This window comes from Leucopleurus acutus (genome assembly GCF_964270905.1).
Source record: "Leucopleurus acutus genome assembly, chromosome: 6".
Classification (NCBI taxonomy): Eukaryota; Metazoa; Chordata; class Mammalia; order Artiodactyla; family Delphinidae; genus Leucopleurus; species Leucopleurus acutus.
Genome location: NC_139149.1, coordinates 54,153,526 through 54,177,943, shown reverse-complemented (window position 1 = coordinate 54,177,943; position 24,418 = coordinate 54,153,526). Strand labels below are relative to the sequence as shown.

Genomic DNA, 24,418 nt, shown 5'->3' with positions numbered 1-24,418 from the left:
AAAGACCCGGTGCAGCTAAATTAATTAATTAATTAATTTAAAAAACTGTACATACGTATCTAACGGAATAAAAATGGCTCACTTAGCTTGAAATTCTCTTGAGACAAGATCTGTAATATATACACATGCATGAATTATGCAGGTTTGTTGTATAAATCTCTGAGAGAAGCACTATCATTCAATTATTTTCAGCTCTTTCTGGGCTCAAAACAATTATGCTTTGGTCATATTTAGCTATAAAGAGCAAAACTTATAATTTTTTAATAAAAATAATTAATTTGAAAGTAGGAATATTTGACTTCAAAGAGGGAGGTTTATGAATAAGTAATGCCAGCTTTCACTACTAAAACTTTGTCCTCTACTTTCCCCAAAGTGTTATTTATAGAGCCATATCCCAGAGTCCAAAAATGCTGAAGATTCATTAAAAGAACATGTAAAAGATGTACTCTCAACTGGGCCATCAAACATATTAGTAATATAAACAACAATACTTATGTGACAAACTAAAAAGAACAGGATACATAAAAACATTCAATTTTCAGTAAAGGACACCTTCTAGAAGTTTTATGTAGATGTATGTTTTTTATACACACACATACACGCGCGCACACACACATACATGTATACAGAATTTCAATCTAACATAGACGTAAGGCATCTTAAAACAAAAAAGGCACTTGGATATAAATAAACATAAAAGTACAATAAAAGAGGCTAAAACTTAGTCTCAAGGAGCAGTGAAATTACCAAAAAAAGCTTGCAAAAAGAATGAAAACATTTTAAAGAAAAAGAAAACCAGGGGTAACATATATCTTACATTAATTAATGCAAACCAAAAGAGAGAAAGAGAAGAATTCTACCTTTTTATTATTACCCCTCTTCACCAATATCCAATTGATTTATAAGCTCTTCCAATTCTATCTTTAATTATCTTTTGAGTCAATGCCCTCTTTACCCTAGAACTTCTGACCCGTTTAAGTCCTCATGTATTTAATCTGCTATTTCAGTAGTCTCCTAACTTATCTTCTTCAGTCTAACCTCGACACCATTTATATCAATCCTATACAACTAGAAAAAATGTTTCTTAAATGCATATCTATTCGTCTAACTCCCCTGTTTGTTTCTTCAATGGTTTTTGATTGCCTTAGAATAAAGTAAAAAATCTTTATTATAGCATATAAGTTTTTCTCTTATCGACTTTGGCTACATCTCCAGCTTCATGACTCAATTGTGCCTCATTATATTCACAAATATACTATTTTACCTTTTGCATAAGTTGTTCCTTTCACTTACAATGTAATTCTGTATTTATAAAAAAATGATTTTAAGTCTCAGCTGAAGCATCTTCCACCCTCAGATTCCCCTCCTTGACCATCCTTCATCCAGAGTAAAGTTTATCACAACCTCCTTGTGTCCCAACAAACCTCATTTATATTTTCCATGACAGAATCTACCATAGTGCACTTGTAATTATTTGTTATATGTGTTTCTCTCTGATAGAGTCAGCGTCTTGAGGGCAAAATAATATCATACTCATCATTGAATCTTTTGTGCTTGACATATGGTGAGTGGTTAATGACTATTAGCTGAATAAAAAAAAAAAAATAAGGCCCAGACTCTGGAGTCAGCCTTCCTGAGTTAGGATCACATTTGCTCACTTTCTTGGGCAAGTTACTTAGATCTTTCATGAGTTCATTTCTTGTCAAAAAAAGTAGGGGGCGGGCAGCTAAAAATAATGCCTATCTCAGAAGGTTATTGTGAGGAGAAAGTCAGTTAACATATGTGAAAACCTGGCTCATAAGTGCTACATTAGTATTTGCTATCTTTGCTTAACATATTCATTGCACACTTACTCTGCATCAGCTATTTTCCTAGTAACGTTAGGGATACATAGTAAACAAGGCAAAAAAAAAAAAAAGATTGAAGGAAAGTAGATTGTCTGTGGTTATGTCAATACATTTTGCCATGAATTTTTTCATTGTAGAATTAAGCCCAGAAACGAAAGAAAAAACAAATTTCAATATGTACATTTTTTTCAACCAGAGAAGTAGTGGATTTGGGGGATTTTTCAAAGAGAAGCAAAAAGGTGCCTATGCATATTATAACTCTTCTAAGTCATTCTGGCCCCTAGGACATGGACATTTCTATAGAGGAATGGCCAGAGAGTGGCTTTCTGATCACCTATCCAGTTTTTCTTTGGTTCATTGTTCATGAACTGGTACCCAGTGGAGAGTCAGTTCACAGTGATTTAATCTACTATTATACAATTCTTCTCACACTTAACTCTTTCCTAAAAGGTCCTGTTGTGTGCCTCTCATCTAGACGATAAAATAAGAATGTTAAGATTTGTAATTTATATATAGTTTTATCAGTCACAGCTCCCAGTGTCAAGCATCAGAGTCTAACTGATTTAAATAGGACAGGTACTTTGTTAAAGAGACATTTCATAGCAGAAGTGTATTCCACAGAGTCTCCAGGAATAAGACTCCAGAAATATACTTATTCTCACAGAATAAGACTTGGAGGTTTTGTAGCCAGGAACACTGCCGAAAAATGCTGCAGAACCTTCTGGAGAAGGCACCCTTGCTGCTGACATTGGACACACTCATTGCCAAAGCCATTGATACTATATAACAGATATTGCTTCTAGAATGGTTCTTTCTAGAAGATTGATGTAGCTAATCTCCGCCACCAGCCATCACCAAAACTGATTCTTCATAGTCCCTGCTTCTCATGCCATTTCATTACTTCTTAATGCAAAGACTGAGTTGGAGGTGTCTGATTGGTGCAGTCTAGTTCACAAGCTTGGGTCCTAGATACCAGCAGGGCCAGGAGAGTGAGGGTATGATATTTGCAGCTTCTTCTAGTGGAGGCTGGTTTTGCCTAATGGGGTGTTGGAGTCCCCAAGTACAGGAGGTTCAGATGTCCAAAAGAATGAAAAGTGCGCATTACCTTTCCTAAGAAAGTATTATTTGCCAACACGGAGGTCTTATTAACCAAACAGAAACCAGTTAAAAACACAAGAAAAGGAATGCCACTCATTTCTGACAACAGATAACATAGTAGAAAACTATGTTTTCTAGAAATGTCCTATGATGAAATTGATTTGGGCTTATTTCTTGGCAATATATGCTCCATGTGACATTACAACTTCCTTTAGGAAGACTGAGACAGTACAGTTTGCCTGCTAATAGGGTCATGAAGAGTTCCTGTTATACAAACCTGCCTCCTTCATTCACTGTCCCTCTGAGCCTTTATGGTCATCAGTCTTGGTCACTGAGGGGAATACATTTTAAATCCTTATATAAAATCCAAGAGGAAGGAAAAAGCACCATAAAACAGATTTGGCTCTGATGTAAGCATTCCAAGATAATCCATGCAAACAAAGCATTTCAGTATAATTATTAATTATGACTACAAATTAATTACTCTGATCATTTGGGTTTTCTTCATAATGAGGAAAAATCAGGAAAAATAAAAGGGTAATTAGTTGCAATTTCACTGGTGAATGTATCTACTAGTAAAACGGGGAATGGAAAGAGACTGAAGTAGAGACAGGAACGTTGGGTTATGGGCTGGAGTTTGTCATCAATTCAAGTGAGAAATCAGGTAAGTAAATCACAGCTAATTTCAGTCTCACTTAGAATCCTCATTTGTAATCAGCTGGGGTAGAGAGTAGGGAAGCATTGAAGGAGATAGATAGAAGGAGCTACCACTGATTGAGTGCTGTTATGTATCAGGAAATATACAATGCCCGTCACACTTTATAACATCTAATTTCTTAAGAATTTTACCATTTTTAAATTCTACATGTTGATTACCCATGGACTTAACCAGTAAAAGGAGTTGAAGGGAAAATGCTGTGCAAGATTTGAAAATTCCAAACATATACCATGAATATAGAGATGAACAAGAATTCAGTCAACCAGTTGTTTTGAGTCAATGCTTTTAACACCTTAAAGCAATAAGTGATGTGCTCAACATGCACTTGTGATGTACCTAAAGTGCATTTAAAGTAGGGACAAGAAAGGAGAGTTATTCTCAACTAGCTAAGTATGCTGAAGGACTGCACTGAAATGCCTTCAAAGAATCTAAAAATGAATAATCATGTGCTGTAATTTTTATTGTATATTAATTTTTTTGAAAAAATCACTCAGTCTTTTACCCTAATATGCTTTTCACCAGTATATCAGGTAACCACACAATTTGCTTTATTTCTTTTAGGGTTGTTGATTCAGTGAACCATCTTTTCTATCAGTATAATATCGGTCATCAAGTGCAAAGGTTTCAAGAAATATAAAAATCAATGTCAGAGGTTAGAAGGGTCTCAAAATGGAAACAAGGTTCTTACAAAAAAGGATAAAGAACGATTTGCTTTAAGTAGATGCTTAAATAGTTTCATTTTGCCTAAAAATATACATCTCCAGCTTATAAAAATTGAGCCATTTAACTCCTGTAGATTTGTAGAAACAAATCAGATGAAATGAAATTTAAGGACATACCCTTTGATCTGTACTGGATTTTCTCCCAGTTACACTTATCAGTTCCAGGGCACCCACCCACTTGCTGAAGACTCATGACTGAAGATCAAGTTGGTTCTATAAGGATGCATCAGAGCGGATGAGATTCAAACAGGCTTTGCTAAGGAGTGATAGTCTTTAAAGCTTATTTCAAGTATAGTGGTCTATGAAACAGTAAAAGATAAATACTTGATCACGTATCTCAAAATTATAAGAAGAGAAATAATACTGAGCATAGGTGCCAAACACAGAGCGTATGATCATTATATTTAAGTAATTTAACCTGTATTTTGTGTGACATGATATTGTCTGTTTCACCACTATTTTTACAGGAGGAAATCAACATATTTGCATCTGATTCTGATACAGAAAAAGTAGCTCTGTATGTAAGTATCTATAATTCTCTCATCAGCATTTTTTTTCACACTCCCTCCTCCCCACAAATTATTGCTTTTCTTTCTCTATTTTCGGTACCCAGACTTGATGGTACACTTTCTCATTATCATAATCCCCTCTCTAGTAACGAAAGGCCTGGAAAAAATAAAGACAGGGAAGAAGAGGAACTGAGGAAAAAAAGGAAAACTTTTTTTTGATCCTCTAAAAGAAAAACAAAACACAGAAAATATGATTGGGGGGAATTTGTTGATATTTTTAGAATAATGATACAAGATGCTTCTGATAAAAGGCTCACAAACTGAACCCCAGCCTAAAGTACTGACTTCATCAAAGCACCCTAAACCTCCCCAAACAGTTCTATACACTGTGCAATATGATGAATTGCAGGATCCAAGGGAGGAATTTCAAATGCCATAGCAGGATGATGTCTCTAGAAGACCCTGGTATTTACCTAAGGATAAGGAAGATGAATTGAGCACTTGGCTCCCCCTGTTGGGGTCCATGTAGTGGCTGGTATATGATGTGCCCTGTCCTCCTGATGGGGTTAGAAATGAACTAGTCTCCTAAAAAGCTGTTTCTTGGACCATGCTGGGTAGATCACTCAGGATAGATAGGGATAAAGAACAAGGACAAGAAAAGGCTGTTAGAAGGAGATGTAATCTTACTCTGGGTTCTGTGATGTTGAGATTTGCAAAGAAGCTGGAAAAAAAGAAGAATTTCTTAAACATATCTCTGTAAGGGCATGGTGCTAAGGACAGAATCTCTTAATGCCTCTTCCTTTTCTCGGGCCTTGTGTTCTTCCAGTTTTTTTTAGCATGATAATTCATCTGTAATTATGCAAACTAATAAATAAACGAACATCCAAAAGAATAGACAAGCTTGACTCAATCCAGTCATTTTCAGAGATCCATGAAGACAGGTTTATTCTGAGAAATATGAGACCCAGAAGCAGCAGAAAGAGCTAATAATATCCTCTTATGTCAAGTGCTTACAGAAAACACCCGTTTTATAAAAGTAATCATGTGCAAAAAACATTTTGCAGATTTTACTGAGTTCTGCAAACAAAATGATTGGGTAATCTTAAGGGTTTCTTTTGTTGTTATAATTTTCCTTGCTCCTCACAAACTAGCAAAATCTCAGAACTTAAAATTCTATGTCTTGCCATTCTATTATAAAATTTAAAAAGAAAGTAAATTTAATTAGTATATTATAAGATATTGTCTATATACTTGAGAATTCCATTAAGCATAATTATACAAAGAGCACAGTTACAATTCTAAACTAATAGGAGACCAGATTGAAGAAGGGGCTATACAAATGTATTTTTTTTCTATTCCAACTTTCCCTAAATATTCACTCCCTCCCATAAAAGAAGACATAAAATTTGATTATGTCAAAACATCTGTGCTTTACATCTTTATCAACATCAAAAACTTTTTCAGATCACCTGCTGAACCTCTAAGAACATGAAACTCTGTGCTCTCACTTTGTGTCTTTGAGGAAAGGGTCTAGGTGACACTCTCTCAATAACCATAGGCCCTGTGATAAGAACAATACCACTCCTTTTCTCCTAAAGCAATCCCAATTCCTTTCACTTTAAAGGAGTGAAGGGTATATCTGTAAGTATACTTTTCTTCTGTAAATGAAACTGAAAATGGATTCTATAAGAACAAATAGGTTTCAGAAACAGAAAACTCACCATTAAAAGTACCATTAAGAGAAAGAGAAACTTTGATAGTAATACTCCAATAATTGGGTAAATGTTACTACTACAACTTTTATTTTGGAGAATAAGATGAATCATAGAAAAGCAACCAATTCAAGGTTTTTTGAAAGCATTGAGTCTTGCAACTCAGTTTTACTTATGAGTATTTGTACCATTCACTGAGGCCCTGACTGCCTGAGAAACTGTACTGGGGGGCCCCCTTCCTCTGGTAATGTTTCTAAACCCCTCCAAGCCCCCAGGCAGATTAGTCTGTTTGCTCATTTTCAGCACAGTAAAGGAACCCAGGCAGAATGCACACATTGGATGGACTACACTGTTTCATCAAGAAGATACGAGTTTCCACACAAGACCCAGGCAAATGCTTTGCGGGTATCTTCACATTGCGGGGTTGGAATGTGTTTCCCTTTATAATGATACACTGGAACGGCCTGCAGTGCTGTCCCAGGGGAGGGAGGTGTGAATCCCTCTGTGCACTAGCATCTACCAACAGATTCTGCAAAAGAAGCTGAAATTGGAAGTTGCAAAGGAACCATGACTGAGACTTTATGGTCACACCTCAGTAGACAGTTAGCAATTACCATCAACTTCATTTGGGGACAGCAGAAGTTGAGAGTTATAGTGTGTGGCTCTAAAGTAATGCGATTAATGCCAGTAGATCACATAAGATAGTCTTATAGTGCTTTATAGGCACACCTTGTATCCCAGGGGGAGTCCACATATTAGTTTAGCTGTGAAAGGAGCCAAATGTCTATGACCATGTTACTATATGATTTAATAAGGTTTATCACTTTATAATCATCTTATGTCTTTCAGAAATTAATATTATTTTTATAGAAATATCAAAGGTACAAACTCAAGAGACATTAGGTAACCAGATTGCATAATCCTATGAAATTAAAGTTTTTTAATGAAAGATGGCAATATTAATGAGTTAAATCTCAGTTTTAATTAATTATTGGCATATCAGTATAGCTTAAGCTAATAAATTCATTATTTTTAGTTTATTTTTATTCTAATTGGTTTATTTTAAATGCTTTGATATGTATTTCTTTAGTTCACTTATATCACTCCATTATCTAGCTTTTAAAAAATATTTGAATATATCTTTGTATATATGCAAAAAAAATCCTCACAATTTTAATACAGTCTGCCATTAACATGGGAGTTAACTGGGCTTGGAGGTACCAGTAAATTGGTCGTTTGGCTGACTGGCATTTATTATATTCACCATGATTCTTTTAAGCCCTTGATTTCTCTATTCTCAGCAGCCCCTGTTCTATTCTTTGCAGTAGGCATCTCAAGAGAAATCTCAATAGAAACAGAAGGGCCTTGGTATCAGAGTGGAGAATGAGGTGGGCAGTGGAGAAGCCTCAGATGAGAAACTAAGAGGGGAGTGGTCATCCCTGGGATAACAAATCCTGGCTCAACCTTGAACTGCCACGCTCATTGCTGCACATTAGAATCCCCTGGAGGGCTATAAAATTCCCTGATCCCTGACCCCATGCCAGGACAATTAAACCAGAATTACCTGGGCTGCCCTAGGAGTTCCAGTGCATGACCAGAGTTGAGGACCACCTTACTGAGAGCCTAGGAGACTTAGATGACAAGAGCTCCCACTGAGATTTCATGTCAATTCTGAATCCTTATCCAGTCAGAGAAAAGGTAGGAGGAGACATGTCAGGAGCTCTGAAGAGGTCTTGCTTCAGGTCCAGAGTGATGTAGAAACCAGCAGACAGAGGACTTATTGAAACCCACTCCTACTACATTCCTGTACCCCAGCCCAGGGAGGCCTGGGGTAGAAGCACGTAATAGGTGCTCCGTAAGTACCGGAAGCCCCATTTCTAGACAAACCAGGCACATATGGGCTTTTTGGAAGCAGGAGAAGAGTTAGTGGTTTGTTGGGGCTGGTAGAAAAAGCCTTTCATCCTGAGAAATACACATTCTCACAGAGTTTAGTTTGTGTTTTTGCTTTCCTCATAGTTGGGAAAAGCAGTACTAAATGCAGTTAATTGGCTTCGCATCTTGAGCAAGGACATTTTTTTTACCAGATATAATTCTTTTCCATTCACCTTCTGTCGGAAAAAATGTGGGATTCCACCAAGACCTACAGAGCTATAGGAAGGTGGACACGGGTAGGGAGGGAGGAGACAGATGGAGACTGGGTAGCCGGAGGTCACCAGTTGCAAAGCATGTACAGGGATGTTAATTATAAACTAATCTTTAATTACCTAATGAGCTTCTAGGAAACGATTCTGTCTCCCCAGGCTAAAAAACTGAAAAAACAGTTAAGGTGTGAGGCACAGAACAATGCCATCCTTTGTCATCTTACCTATACATAAAATGTTTATGAATCGCATTCTACTTTGAGAATAATTACCACTGGATTATGCTTCACTGGCAACACTACTAATGATAATAGCTGGTGTTTACTGAACATTTAATATCTGCTAGGCATTCTAGTAAGAATTTTACATGAACTGTCTCATTTTATTCTTAACACACCTGTTACTTCATCCTCATTTCACAGAATAGGTTATGTGGTTAACTCAGGGAATTCTAACCTGGGCTGTATGACTCTGGAGCCAATAGGCCTAACCATGAGTGTAAACTGCCTCATTTTGAGTGGGGTTACCTTAGTTATAATAGTCATTTTAAAACCGTGCGCACAACTAAAAAACTTTTCAAGACACACTTTTGGTCACACCCTTGTGTGCTGATAGAGATCTAGGTTAGATTGGGGTTGTTAATAGCAATCTAGACCCTTGAAAAATCGTGCATGGGGCAGAAAGCTAAAGGTAGGTTTAAAACATTTACGTGAGAAATGCTTTGCAATGTGGACATTTAGCTGATAAAAATATGTTTAGTTTGCTAGAAGATAATTACGGGTCACCTTTAAAGAGTCTAAAACACACAGATGTCAGATTATATCTGTCACAACCTGTCAAAAATATTTTCTATCAGCCTAAAATTGTCCAGAGGTTGTTCCAAATCTACATAATCCTACAGAGTGCTAATGTTTACATGAGGATTTTTGCAACAGCAGATGTATGTGGAAAGATACATACTGTCTTGCAGCTCCCTACTGGTCCCCATCAGACTTGGCGGCAGGGAGTGAAGGTCAGGAATACTTTAGACTCTTGACATAGATTCAGTGCAGCCATTTTCACATGAAAGCAATTACCTAAGCGCTGTATCGCACTGATTACTTACCAGACTTTTGGAGCCCCATCTGCTCTTCCCTACTTAAGCCACTTAAAATGAAAACAAAACAAAACAAACAAAAAAAACAACTCCAGAAAAGAAGATGCTTGTAGGACTTCACAATTAATACGCAAGGAGCTACTCAGTACTGTGTAAATAGAAGAGAAAGAAAGCGAAGAGGAAATAAGCATGAGAGAATGAAAATCAAACCCTGAATGTGAGACTATGGCACAAAGAAGGAACGTCTTAAGAGTGCTAATGGGTCCAAGGTTTGTTTTTTGGAGGAATGGAAATGTTCTAAAATTAGATTGTGGTGACACTGTACAACTTTGTGAATATATTAAACAGACATTGAATTGTACACTTAAAATGGGTGAGTTCTATGGTATGCAAATTATCTCAATAAAGCTGTTAAAAAAGAAGAAAGAGAGGAAGAAAATCTTTAAAAAAAACAACCACCCAGAAACCATGGAAAGGGTGAGTGAAAATCAACTCTGAAAAGAGACAATGGCCATTTCATACCAACAACATCTGCTCCAGCATACTTCAGACACACTTTTAAGGATGAGGGGATGGGTTATTTTTTTTTTTTTTCCCCAAATGGAGCCTGCTGTACTGAGTGGATTAAAAATATCTCTCTTAAATGGTCCTTTCCATTCTAGCATTAAGAACCTACTGATTTTCACTGGCATAGAATTCTGAGAAATCAATCCTAAGACAAAGTCAGAAACAATGCTAATGTGATATTTCTAACCTAAATATCAACAGGACACATGCCGAATGGTTCATAATCCCTTAAGGAGGGTTGGATTTCATTCATATCTACAGGAATCAGTAATGGCTGTTTTGAAAAACAGAATCTAAATGGGTGATATTAAAAATGGGTAGTAGTGGGCTTCCCTGGTGGCGCAGTGGTTGGGAGTCCGCCTGCCAATGCAGGGGACACGGGTTCGTGCCCCGGTCCGGGAGGATCCCACATGCTGCGGAGCGTCTGGGCCCGTGGGCCATGGCCGCTGAGCCTGCGCGTCCGGAGCCTGTGCTCCGCGGGGGGAGAGGCCACAACAGTGAGAGGCCCGCGTACCGCAAAGAAAAAAAAAAAAAAAAAAAAATGGTTAGTAGTAACTACCAGAGCCACCGAGTAAAGTTTTCTCCAACACATTCTTCTAAGAAGTTGAACCCTCACCCCAAACATCCTTCACCCAGGGGCCCTGACTGTTGAGAGTACCTCCTTTTTCTAATTTACATAAGGATACTTCACAGGCTAGCAGTGATGCTGGTAACTGTTAAACAGGCAGAACCATAAAGCATAAGTTTAGAACACATAAATAGGACATCATTCCAAGTTTAAAATGTCTGGCATAAACGAATGGTCCTATATCTTGTACCTCCTTTTTTCCCCCCTATTTCAGAACCTCTTTTTCAATAGGTATGAAATAATCAATAAAAAAACAGAGGGACCTTTAACCTCAGAGATAGCTTAATTTTCAAAACTTGTTTAGTCCCGTTGCTGATCTCCCAGACAAACTGTTTCCAAATAGCTAATCACCCTGAAATAGCTCACTTTAATACATTAGGAAGGAAAGAGGCAGACTGGACTGAATTATTACACCTTATGAAATTATTACTAATTGTGATATTAAATATTGTCAGAAACCCAAAACAAATGTTCTTTCTTTTAACTCTAATTAAACTTGATTTCCAAGCTAATATTAATTTTTATACGTCAGCAAAATAAATATTTTTCTGACCAGTGGCAGACTTAGCAGAGAGCTAAATCTCAAGTACTTTCAATAAAGACTGAAAACACCCTCAGAGCCGACAATAACTTGGGTAAGACAGAGTTAACTGTCTGTCTACCAGTAAATGTTTTGTTCTCAATCCCTGCTGATAAAAGAAGTGATTTTTAGAATGCATTCAGATAGCTTTAAAAGTTTAAGTGAATACCTAAGACATGATTTTTCTATGTTTTCCTCTCTATAACCAAATCTGATACGTATCTCAAATTTCCATTAAGGAGTATAAGTTAGTCATTTGATTTTCTAAGATACAGATGACTTTTTTCTTTCATTTTCCTACAGACTTCTGCATACAGTTCAATAAATGGTATTTACTAGTTTATCCTTCCATATATTCCCTTTATATTTTATTTATATTGCATTGCACTGTGACTTAGATTTAGTTATTCCTCATGGAATTATGGGGTATTATTAGTGTATCTACACGTAGATAATGAAACTGAAGTTCAGAGAGGTCCCTACAGGCCCAGAGTCAGGCAGATATTCAGATTTTTAGCACATGTTTTTTTATTACTCTCACACACTTTAGTATGTCATGGTCACAGAGAAGGAACTACAGCTTATAATAATAAACTATATTTGCAAGGAGCTTATAGTGGATATATATATATATATATATATATATATTTGCTGGTTTGGTTGTTTTTGTTTTTACCCAGCATTCATTTATTCTTTGTTCATAAGGGTATGCTGAGATCTTCCACGTAGCTAAACAGGTACAGAGGCCTCAGCCAATCAGCATCCTCTAGCTACAGCAATTTAGTTCTAGGGGGAGCATGTGTATTCCACTTAGAACCAATTAGATCCTGTAAGGTTTCTTTCCCTGGGGCTTCTGGGAAAAGGATTCTCACTCTTTCTCTGCATCGTTTTTACTCCTTTCTGGGGAAAACCTGGGAGAGAATGGGGCCAGCTCAGAGGAAGTGAGGCTGAGAGGTAAAAAAGAAGAAATATGATCAAGGAGATACTCAGTTTTTTAAACAAACACTTGTGAAGTGCTTATAAAGGGCCAGGCACAGTCTTAAGCACTTTACAAAAACAGCTTAATTAATCCTCTTAACAAACCTATGAGGTGGGTACTATTATAATCTTGACTTTATAATTGAGGAAATTGAGACACAGAGAAGTTAAGAAACTTGCCTAATGTCATTCAGCTAATAAATGAAGGAGGGCTTCCCTGGTGGCACAGTGGTTAAGAATCTGCCTACCAATGCAGGGGACACGGGTTCGAGCCCTGGTCTGGGAAGATCCCTCATGCTGGGGAGCAGCTAAGCCCATGCGCCACAACTGCTGAGCCTGTGCTCTAGAGCCCGCGAGCCACAACTACTGAGCTCTTGTGCTACAACTACTGAAGCCCGCGTGCCTAGAGCCCGTGCTCCGCAACAAGAGAATGAGAAGCCCGCACACTGCAACGAAGAGTAGCCCCTGCTTGCTGCAACTAGAGAAAGCCCGCCGCAGCGACGAAGACCCAATGCAACCAAAAATAAATACATAAAATAAATTAAATAAATGAAGGAGCAGGGATTTGGACCCAGGTGATCATGCTCCATCCCAGTGCTCTTAGCTACTACGCTAGAGACATACTGTGAGTCCTTAATTACATCAATGGTAAGGTAATATATGCTTCACAATGGGTTCTCAAAGAAAAGAAGGAAAGAGGGAAGGAAGGAAGAAGGGAAGGGAAGGGAAGGGACATCCCTGATTTTTTGCATTTGACAATTCCCTTGGTATAAATATTCTCAACATGGCTGATTTCAAGCTATGAACACAATATTATCTGGTTTGCAAAATTCCTGAAAATTTAATAATCAAAGAGTTGGTACAAGCCAGTTGCTCTAGTACACCCCTGGAACTTACATCAAGCCTTCCTTCCACAAGACTGCACTTTTATGAATCTGTAATGTTCCTTTTGGTTTAAGACTCTTGTGGTTGAGTTTTTGGTCTTTTGCAATATAAAGCATCCTAACTGATACCAAGTTTCACAGATGATGAAATGCTTTCATGGAAACTGCTCTTTGTCATCTTTGACTGCCACAATCACCTCATGAGATAGACAAAACACTCAGCAGTTTCTCCATCATAACTCAACAGAAACTGAGACTTTGAGGGGCTTATGAATTTGGACTATGTAGTACTGGCTACATAATTTGCCACACCCAGTGCAAAATGAAAATGTACGGTCCATTATTCAAACATCTTAAGAATTTCAAGATGACAGCAGAGCATGAAACTAAGTGCAAGGCCCCTCTAAGTATGGAGCCCTGTTTAACTGCCCACAATGAAGATGGCCCTGGGTCTATGGGACTCAGCTGATAAATGTCAGAGGTGGTGTGTGAACTCAGATCTACAAGTCCCATAGCCCTTACACTCTATCACACCGCTTTCCTGCAAAATAAAGGATATGGAAATACTTTACCTATCTTCTATGTAGGATTTATTTAAATTATTAATGCTGACTATATAGCATGTGGTTGATCAGTTTCAAGTAAACACATATACTTGATTCACTTAGAATCCTATTTTGCAAGAGCTATACATTAGGTCACAAGTATATCCAATCTTAATTTATTTATATTACATTCCCTTTAGGCAAAATTAAAAGAAATCTTACCGTAAACTTATTGTGAGCAACTTACATTGCACATTTTTTTTCTTGTTTACTTTTCAAACAAAGCCAGAAAAAGAAAACAAATAATATTCCACATACCAGACTTTTAATCAATCTATCTGATATACTGCCCCTGACGCAACCTTACAAACCCAACTGCCTTAATAGCCACAACTTAGGCAACTCTAAATACCCTAGGGAGTTTTCTGAAAAAAACAAGCAAACAAACAAAACCAAGAAACAAAAACAACCCCCACGTTTATCTCTGACTACAACATTTCAGAAATACCCCAGTTACTTTCTTCCTCCTGGAAAACCTGGGCCTAAGTCCAGCTGTTTACAGTGCAATTACTATTTTCCAAAGTGCCAGGCTTACTCTAATGAGTTTTATTTCTTCGATTTTCACATGCAAAAATCATCACCCATGACAATATTCGGTAATATATGACAATGGAGTAATGAAATGGGAAAGAATCTTTTATATAAGATAGCATTTAGAAGTTGTATTATGCAGTTTTATATAACATCTGGTTTCCACTACTCAATTTTTGGTGATTTTTAAAGAATGCAGAAAACTCATCACAATACGCAGCTGAATAATGCTTCATATTTAATCTATGCAAACAAATAACAGATAGTTTATCATGAATTATAACCTAAAGGCAGAGGCTCAATGTAAATATTGTGCTCAACACTTCTATTTACCTGTTGACTAACCTAGGCTATTTAATTTTCATTTTTGTTTGAGACGTTAGAAGCCAAGAGAACAAATATTCCAGTATGATTCCCTAGAAACATGGCAAAATGCTCCAAGTAAATAAATCAATACATTGATATGAATTAACCGTGATTTTTCTAAAACATTTTAAAATTACAATTCTTGTTAATGAGTAATGAAAATAAATATACCACCAAAGAGGGCAGGGATGTGTGTTTTATATTAGCACTGAAATGAAAGCATTTCAACCAGACATGATTTATCCTTTACCAATAGTAGTACTACCTGCTCAGATCTGTCCTGGTGCTGGTATTGGTACTGAGTAAAGGTATTACAGGAAGAAGCAATTTTGTCCTTCTCAAATTGTTTCTTCACTCTGGCCAAACCGCCAGGCACTGTGCACATTTCTGATTCTTCCAGCATCTAAGACAAGAAAAAGGAAAGAAAAAGGAAATTTCAGCTTGACATCTTCTCAGGATGGGATTCTCAAGCTATTTAAAAAAAAAATGGTTTATAATTATTGAGTGGTATATTAAAAAGATATTAACATACACAATTATTTCAGGAGGATCTTATTACAGAAAACCTTAATAAAAATAATTTCTCCATGTTGTTTTTTCCTGTATCAGTCTTTTGATATGAAGTCAGAAGGATCTTTAAAATATTGAGTTAATTTTCCTTATCTCAGATAGATTTTTATGTCTGGAGATTAGGTCTGTTAGAATGGATTTCTCTCATAATACACAGACTAGCAGAAATTAGAATAATTGATTCAATTTTAATCCACAATAAAGTTGTCATTAAAATTCCAAATGTCTATATAGGTAATACATTAATAAGGATATTAAAAAACATTTGACTTATTCCAAAATGTATTTAAATCATTAAGGATGAACAAAATAGCTTTGAAGCTATTTTGGGGAGCATATTTTTATTAATATACATTAATATTAGTAAAAATAACAACTACTTAATACGTAGTGCTGAGTGATTTTCTATGTATTTACATATATTTTGTCACTTGATGCTTCTCCGTGTTCTGTGAGATATGGTCGTTTATGGTGGGGATGTCTAAGTTTAGAAGGATTCAGGTCTATCATTGGCATTTTACAGATGAGAAAGCCTATTCCAGTAGGTGTCATTTAGAACAACCTGAATAACTGAGGAGTCTTGTCAGATATTATGCCCCTGTGGGAAATGCAGTAATTCGAAGGCTTTGGTTTTGATGATTCAGCACATGCCCCAGCCTAGTGGGCACTCAAGCCCAGACGGGATGACAACTGTCAAGCAAACAGACCCCAGTCCAGCCCACTTTCCTCTAAGATACATCCAGGTCCACCTGAAACTGGGAGGAGACTCAGTGACACTTCTTGCACAGGAGATCTCCTGAGGTCTGGCCTAGTCCTGACATAACCCTGGAAGCCTTGAGACCTGAGAGTAACTGAATGCCTGGGAGCTGAGGTTCCCATACCTTGGACTGTGGACTCTTGGGATCCTGCAATCTTCACCCAAATATGTAGTTCCTCAAACAAATACTAAAAATACAGCTACTAAGTTGGGGTTTTCCATACTCCAAAATACTGGAGGTGAAATTAATATTCAGGATTATCCGAATTACTAGCAAATACTCGAGTGATTGCTTTATCAAGTTCATAACCTTTCCCTAGTTACAGGGACTGCCAAATATTTAAGAATATGCACATTGACTCTATGGAAAGAAGGGATACGTTCTATCAAATTCGTAACGAACTTCACATGTAAATCCTGGTCAATTACTGTCACTTGATACATGTTAAAGTCATTAGAAATTATGGCATCTCTTTTGAAATTTAAGATAAAGAAAGAGAAGGGTGAATTAAGGCTACAATATTTCTTTTAGCCCCCTCTGCCATTTAATTTACATAAATGGCCTTCTTCAATTGATCATATGCAGATAATATATAAATATTAAATTACAGAAATTAAGGCAAATTTTGTTAAGAAGAAACTTACTTTTTCCAACTATAAACAGTGTCCAAATGATGTGCAAATTAGTCTGGTAAGCCTCATTAATTATGCTAACGAGTGGATACTTTACTAGTGTGTGCGTTTACACAAAAATATCAGTTCCTATACTGATCAGGTTGCCTCTTATCTACTAAATGAATTAAAAAACAGATATATCCATTCATTTACTTTAGCACTGTGCTTTGGAATCAGATCATGTTACACAGGCAAAAATGCATACAGTTGATTATTTTTACTAGTAGTACACCAATGACCCCAGCCTTCCTGATGCTTCTCTCCAGCCTAAGGGAGAAAGTCCTTTGAGCTATAGTTTATTTAGTAGTGGCGATGAGGTCTTCTTGTTCAGCTCAGCTTGGAAAGTTTACATATGTAAGATGGCCGGACTTACTCAAGGAGAAGCCTATGGCCATGAGCTGGAGTGATGTTTCTTTGCTCAGACTGAGATCACTTTGCCTTGTTTACCACCATGTGCTAACATCCCAACTAATCTATGTAATTGTAAATGACCACATAACTTAGATTGCTTTGTGTCGAACCTTTTAAAAAATGTTTATCCTTATTCTATGTTTCTTATTCTTGGACACAGAAACAAGATTTGGAATTTAATGGATATGCCGATAATTATTCTATTAACGAGTTAATTTAAATACTTAATACAGAACCTACCTAATGTTATTTTAATAATAATTTAACTTAAATACATAACACTGAAACCTAGGTAAGTATATTCCATACAGAATCAGCAATTTCCTTTACAAAGAACTGTTCTTGGTTTGTAGGGCATAATAGAAATAACAATCTGGGGAGTTGGACAGACAGTAATTCTAATCCCAGTTGTGACACTTAAAACCTTGGGCTAGAGTTCCTGAACCTCAGTTCTCTTTCCTATAAACTGGGAATAGCAATATATTTCTCACAGATTTCTTGCAAGTGTTAAAAAAGATAAAGGAAATAAAACTGCACAGTACAGAACCTGTTATTTTGTTGCCTAACAAATGTTACTTCTCCTTTCTCCTCTAGGGGGCTTCTGAGGACCGATGCCTTTTCACAGGCAGGCCTTTTCCTTTAGGTTCAACAAAATGCCATCTGCCTGAGTCTAGGACAAAGAGAAACTGATCTAGGACAAAGAGTAACTACTTCAATGTGACTGAAATATAATGGATTCAGTTTGGGGCCAAATCAGTGACTTCCAAATTTTGCACATAAAATATTTGGTTTATTTGTATAGACAGAAATTTGGTTATAAGCAATTTCCATGATTTTTTGATTGAACAAACATTTGACGCAACTGACCAAATAAGGCAGTTATTTTGCTTTACTTTAGATATTTATCAGGATTTCTCTGAGACAATATGTGTGATCATTTTTCTCAAAATATTTATTAGCTTAGGGCCAAACCAAACAGTAGGGCACTTTTTTTGGACCAAAGATTCTTTCTTATATAAGAGGAGGCAGTTGAATATAGTTGAAAGCGTACTAGAGTCAAGAGACTGGAATCTAGTCTGGCTTTGTCCCTGTCTCATTGCATATCTACCATAAATCACTGCCCCTCAATTTGTTTTGTCTGTAAATGCGCAGGAAAGAGAAGGATGACTAAATTCCTTATATGTAGAATTTCTTCAGAATAGCATTAAAATTTTAAATTTTTATATTAAATAGTGAGATAATTTAGTTTCCTTATGTGCCCAATCCTTTTAGTACACAATAAATACGAATCATGCCTTATACAAATTTGTTTTATGGTATATTCTCCTAGTGTTTAGCAAGATAAAAGTCTTCCTAGATAAAAGATTGCTTACTAAACAACCAGTCTTTAACTAGGTATTTTCAAAGTCAGCTTGTTTCACCAAGAATCATGTTTCCAATTTAGAATACTAATTTGTAGTAAAGTTCCTTAATGATCCAGCAGGGGGTGCTATGTAAGAAGACTGGCAGGAGGCGCTGGAGGGATACTATTTGTTTTGGAAGTGATGAAGTTAACTTATGTCATTTCTGTACATTCATTCAAAATCTATGGTGCGCCTGAAATGTATTTCAATAACTATGTAAAAACTCAAATGTCATCTAGAATTGCAACATTGTTAATGAGTTTGGCACAGTCATTCTTCTCTCTGAATGATTTGTAAAGAAAAATGTTCAGAGTAGCTATTTTAGAATACCAGGGCTTCTTGGCTATTCTCTCTCTCTCTTTCTCTTTTGGTTAAATGAACAACTTTGCTAATTTGGAGATTATAATTATAAAAGAATATCCTTATATTCCATTAAGCTATAAAGCTGCTACTGATAAAATGACTTATCAAATCCTGTGGATTGAAGGCCACAGAATATGGAACCCAACAAATTCTTTCGAATATGACTTTATTATGCATTCGCTCTAAAAACTGGTGGTCTTACTGAATCCTGCTGTTTCCTGTAATCATAACTGGTTTAGCAGACTCTCTACATTGCTAATCTCCCTCATTTCTATGTTGATTAAGCTACTTCTAATGGATTTAGGGCATACAGAGAAACGAGAACAGCAAAAGAAATTATACTGCCAGTGAATTTAAATGAACTATACATGAGACCAAGGAGGGCAGCATGCAGATCCACATTATTAAGATCTGAAATTAATTCCCAACCTTCCCAAGGAGAATAGCTATAGGTTAAATGGTAATTATGGCAGTAGTAACACATTTATACAGTGCCTTATGGCTTACACGTAAATTATCTCTTTTACTCTTCACGGAAACCCTCTGCAGTAGATGTTTTTTTTTTTTTTTTCCCATTTTTAACTTAAGGAAACTGAAGTTCAGAGAAGGGTTAAGATAGTAGCTCAAGTTCACACAACTAATAAGTGGCAGAGCTGAAGCTTAATTTCAGATACTCTGGATTTGATACACACTATTTCTGTGTTTTTTCTACTTTATCCCATTGTCCAGTAGTATTCTTATATTGCAATGTAAAGGAGGCATATGAAAGGCAGACAAGCAGCCTGCCTAATGCAGAAGCACTAGAAGCAGCTTACGTTGGTGGAGAAGCTGCGGCAGTCACCCTTGGAAACAGCCGCCTGGTACCTCGCCATCCGCTCCTTCAAGGACACCACCTCCTGGAGGTCTGACGCACCCTCTCTCTGCGCAGCACTGTCTTCTGCAAATCCACTCGCTGGCTTACTAGGGCCAGCAGTCACTGAAAACAAATGTAGCATCGTTTCAGGTTTTGAAAAGAAAATAGCATCATCTTAGGAACAGTGAAGGCACTTAAAACATCTGGTCTCGGAAAACAGACTGTAACATTCCATGGTATTTTCCAAGTTTCATGGTCACCCTCTTTTTTTCAAACTTTCAAGCAAAGCTACAAAATGCCTACACAGAAGCATATGCTTATGCAAACAGCAAATTAAAATATTGTCCCCACTCCTACTCCTGCAATCATTCTGATGAACAATAGGTATTTTTTAAGAGATATATAATGTTAATGAACATTTCCTGAAGCATTGTGTTGGAGTTATGCTAAATGCTATAAAAGCATCATCTCATTTACTTCTCTAACATCCTCATGAGGTAGGTTCTATTATTTTCTAAAATTTTTAGATAAAGAAAATGGAGAGTCAGAATAGTTAAAAAACTTTCCCATGATCACACAATTAGTAAGTGTCAGATTTGGTGGTTTGACTGAATCTTTGGCAAGTCTAAAAATTGCTCTTTGCTTCTCTCCCTACCCTTCAACCCTCAAGGAGATAAATCTAAAATATGTGAATGCTATGAGAATTATAGACTGTGGATTTATTTTTCCTTTTATTTCATAGAGGCATGTGTAACATAAGAAAGAAATAATAGTCCCATTAAAAAAAAGCTTTGTCAGTTGTTCCAGAGCATCTTATATTTTCCCATGTAAGCCATCTACCTGACAAAAATACAGGGTATTAGGAATTACATACTTGCAAACAGAGCAAAAGACTGATTGCATGATCACAGAATAACAGTTGTTAGAAACAGAAATGTCTTAGAGCTGATACAGTCTCACCCAGTCTAACCAACTCCTTTTAGGCATAAGGAAACATGTCTAAATATTTCCTTATGTGAAAGAAACCTAAGGATTCTCCCTGGTTAATGTGATGGTTATTTAGATATAGGTGCCAGAGTTGGTTCCAAAACTAGTTTTTCTTATTTTATCCAGTGTTCTTTGCTGTTATGACTCTGCTTGTTGGTTTACTATTCACTCTTAAAGAATTGTAATTACAAAATCATTTCAAGGGCTCCTTCTGGAACCAACCAGTATATGGTGTGTCTGTGTATATCTGTGTATGTGTGAGTTCTGATATGTTTATCACTCATTCACCTTAGGGCTGGTAGTCTTTTGTACTCACAGGGTTAGCGGTCTTTGGTATACTTTGTTATTTGAATCGGTTTGATTTAATTACAATGAACCAAGTCCCAGACAACCCCAGGTAACAGACCACCACCAAGCTGTTCCTTCCCTGCCCTGTTCTCCCTACCTTCTTACCCCGTCCCCACATTGAACCATCTTATTACATTGTTTGTTCTTTCTATTAGCTTCTCCAAGATTTCTGTACACAACAGCAGTTGAGAACAACTACTGCGACCCAGGAAAAATGAAAAATCATTTGTTTTTTGACTCCCTGAGTATTTGCTTTTTCTTAAGGACTGCTTATTCAGTTAAAATTTTCATTTATTTTAATAAAATTTGTAAATATATTTTAAAAATTTTAATATTTATTTTTTATATTTTATTTCACACAGTATTAAAGGAAAAAATATAAAGGAATAAGACATTGTATCATATGAATACTGTGATTGTAGAAACTGATATGTTCACAATAAATGTCAGTTAGTTTTTAAAATTCAGCTGTCTTCCAAAACCTCATATCTACACAAAGGTACACTCCTCCAGTTGATCCTGATAAAAAGAGATTCCCACCAACTACTGAAAGTCTTTCACATGCTGAAGAAAATATATCTTTATTTTCCTCTCTGGATTATCTATTTGCACAGATGAATTCCATTTATGTTCAGCTGTACTCTTCTTACTTTGTTGTAAATGGTCACTATATAAATTTTACTGACCATGAACCACTGAAGTTTTTCCACATTAAGATATAAATTTCATTTTGCACATTATTAATTAAAGATGTTATTATTTTATTAATCTTAACAGAAAGTCAGCAGTTTATTTTTGCAAAAATTTACAGCGAGTATTTACTTTCGAAATATTTCCAAATGATTTTTATCATTTTCATCCTACTGGGAAATGCCTAAGATTAATGGTCAGGAAATCAGTTGCCTCAGTATTAAGAGATTTGGATTCCATTGCCTTGTAGCCTTTTATTCTGATCACAGAAAAAACATTACATTTTAACCTCTCTCTCTCTTTGTCTCTCTTTTTCTCACTCTCTCTCCTTCTCTCTTTCCCATTAGTAACTTTGCCTACGCAGGTAGGGTCGTGGAATAGAAAACCAACCTTCAGCTAACAAACTGTGTCCATGTTGGTTCTTAACCTCCTAAGTCAGTGTCTTTCAATTTCCTCATCTGAAAAACAAGGTGATGTTTCCTGACTAGTATACTATAAGGCAGTGCACCTATCTGTTCCTATCTTGATGCTGATGACGCCTGAGGGTTGATAAGACAGTCCCTTACTTAGGGACTTAGGGATGTGTGGGGAAGAAGATAGGAACATTGGTCGCCTGACCTCACAATGTGCTATTTCAGAAGACTTGGATGCAACTGAGATTGCAAACAGTGTTTAATGTTTAGGGTAACTTTAAAGAGAAAGGTAACACAGAAGAACAAGTTGGGTGTAAGACAGAGTCAAGGATGCATTGTACAACATGGGGAATACAGCCAATATTTTGTAATAACTATAAATGGAAAGTAACATTTAAAATTTATATAAAAAATTTTAAAAAGCAAATAATTGACTGAAAATAATGATGCTACTGTCATCAATAAATAAGTCTATAGAATAAAGTAAAAAGTACTTTGACCTCTTTATTTCACTAAGAGAACACTTGCTAATATCTGAGTTGTGAAGCTGATACTTGCGCTGTCTGACTTACAGTACAGGTGTAAGCAGAGGTGTGTCTGATTTCCTAACCGTGGTGAAATCAGAAGAAAGGAAAGTTATCAAAGGTGAGAAGAGAACTAAGGGTATTGAAGGTTTCTTAGAAGAATTAAAATACACATTGAAGGCAGCTAATAGAGTAATACATGCTGCAGAAGAGAAAAACCAATAACATACTAACAACAATGTGAAAGAAGATGACAAAGATAGAGAACAGACAGCAAAATTCAAACTAGAAGATAACAGCATTTCCGTGGGAGGGAGGGAGAGTGGGCAGAACAAATGAAATACAATAGAAGAAATTTTTGCTGAAGATAAAATTTGGGCATAGATTTAAAGTATTTACCATAATATAGGAATAAAATTAATTTTAAAACACCAATATATCAGCAGATCCTAGTAAAACATTTCAGAATCAAGGAAAAAGAAAAGTTCTACAATTACCCAGACACATGAAGAGTTTCTGTGATGAAGAAACAAAATTCAGAAATCCTGAGGTATCTTCTTTATAACATTGAACACGAAAAGGAGTTAGAGAACTGATTACTTGTTACTGAAATTTTAGTTTTGAGGACCACTCTATGTGAATTCAAGTTGTTACTCATGTGAGAAGTCAACAAAAAGCCAAACACAGTCCATTTAACAAAAGTCAGCCAAAAAAGAAAACAAAGAGCCTTAACAAAGAAAACCAAATGTAATAGTGTAAAACCAAATGTAAATAAACACGGGTCAAACTTCACCCTAAAAGACAAAGACAAATAAATCCAACCATATGCCACCTGCAAGACACAAAATTTAAAAAGAAAACATTGGTCAAGAAATTGTGAGGCAAAAATAAATGAAGAGAAGTTATCATGACTATATTCCTTTCATGCAAAGTAGCAGTAAAGACAAAATATGTTAAATGAAATAGAGAGCTATTCTGTAGATAGAAGATGCTGCCCCACTATGAAGTTGTAACAACGATGTGACTCTACATGCTGACTAGCATAGTACAGAAACATATAAAGAGCATCTGTAACAAGAAGAAGAATTTTATGGGACTGTAATCGCTGTGGATGACTTTAACTTTCTTCCATCTTTGCCATATGAAACTTCAAAAATAAATTATTTGAATTATATAATTAATAAGGTTTATTTTAATATACTTATTCATTATTATTAAATAAATATTGATTATCTACAATAAGCATAAGACACATTCACTATGCTCCAGAGATTTCAGTCTAGCTGGCAAGAGAAACAGGCAATTATAGCCCAAGGAGTTTATGGTTTTGCACCAGGTGAGTTGGGAGCCTACGGGGGAGAACCTAATCCACCTGGGTGTGTCAGTGAGCTAGGTGTCTGGAAGGCATCCTGAGAAGTGGAACATTTGCACTGAAACACGAA

General features: G+C 36.3%; 1 protein-coding gene across 2 annotated transcripts in view; it reads right to left on the bottom strand.

Annotated features, from left to right (window-relative positions):
- The window catches only part of XIRP2 (xin actin binding repeat containing 2), a gene marked incomplete at both ends in the record, with an annotated part of 293,639 nt that overhangs the window by 25,785 nt on the left and 243,436 nt on the right, over window positions 1–24,418 (bottom strand). For both annotated transcript variants that reach the window (XM_082841357.1, XM_082841356.1), the window contains 2 exons: window positions 15,248–15,385; window positions 19,977–20,137. In XM_082841357.1, coding sequence (XP_082697483.1) covers window positions 15,248–15,385; window positions 19,977–20,137 — 299 coding nt within the window. The remainder of the gene's footprint in view (window positions 1–15,247; window positions 15,386–19,976; window positions 20,138–24,418) is intronic.